Genomic DNA, 944 nt, shown 5'->3' on the forward strand with positions numbered 1-944 from the left:
ATTTCATCTGTATTTAATATATTTATTGTAAATGTTAAAAAAAAGTATTTTCTAATTTCCTAATTTTATTTTTTGAGTGTTGATGGAATTGAGTGCTAGCTAAAATATGAAAATTTCTAGTAAATATTCTAAAACTTTGCAAAAGTAAGAATCAAACAAACAAAATAAATAATATCAACTAAATTAATATAAAACTAACAACTAAAAATATGATTCTTCCTTTTTAACTTTAAAGCAGATTTTTAGAATTTGAGATTTAAATCAAATTAATTAATCCATTTTTATCTTTATTTTTTAATTTTGGATTGATTAAAGCCTATTAATCAGAATCAGATTTAAAATCTAGCTATCTTTTTACTGTTTAAAGTTAGTTTTCTGTTGCTATTGATTAGTGATTTTCGTTTTACAAAAGCAAAGAGCTTTTTTGAAAATTTGTAGATTTATTAAATTATTTTTATATTAAACTTACAGCTTTACTTGCTATTCCTTACTGGTTACCTGTAAATCCAAGTTTATCCTCAGTTGTTGCTTTTACGCTTATTCTATCAGATTCAATCTTTAATGTATTAGAAATATTTTATTCCATTTAAACTATATAATCAGCCATTTTTGGAGCCTATGCAATTATTACAGCATCTATATTTATAATTTTAATTTAATCTTTTTCCATCATTTTTCTAACTATTTCAAGCAGCTTCAAGCTTGAAACATCTTTATATTATGGAGTATTGGGAAAGAGTTTTCCTATATCTCCATACTTGCATGCTCCAAGCAAAGAATCGATAATTGAATGGACTAATACATCTGCATCAGAATGCCCATCCAACCCTTTGCTATGCTTAAGCTCAACTCCACCAATAATTAATTTTCTTCCACTTACTAGCCTATGGACATCATAACCTATACCTACTCTTTACTCAATATCTTTAATTGACTCTTGCTTC

The 944-nt window shown here is 25.6% G+C and overlaps 1 protein-coding gene across 1 annotated transcript; it reads right to left on the bottom strand. All coding sequences in view use genetic code 6, as the record gives it.

The window, feature by feature from the left end:
- Positions 1-329: 329 nt before the first annotated feature.
- TTHERM_002653498 (YgbB family protein) lies at positions 330-673 on the bottom strand (the record flags this gene model as incomplete). Its single annotated transcript, XM_012795117.1, has 2 exons — positions 330-419; positions 470-673. The coding sequence occupies 2 exons, from the start codon at positions 671-673 to the stop codon at positions 330-332; spliced, it is 294 nt and encodes a 97-aa protein (XP_012650571.1).
- Positions 674-944: the final 271 nt, after the last annotated feature.

Source organism: Tetrahymena thermophila (genome assembly GCF_000189635.1).
Source record: "Tetrahymena thermophila SB210 genomic scaffold scf_8255782, whole genome shotgun sequence".
NCBI lineage: Eukaryota > Ciliophora > Oligohymenophorea > Hymenostomatida > Tetrahymenidae > Tetrahymena > Tetrahymena thermophila.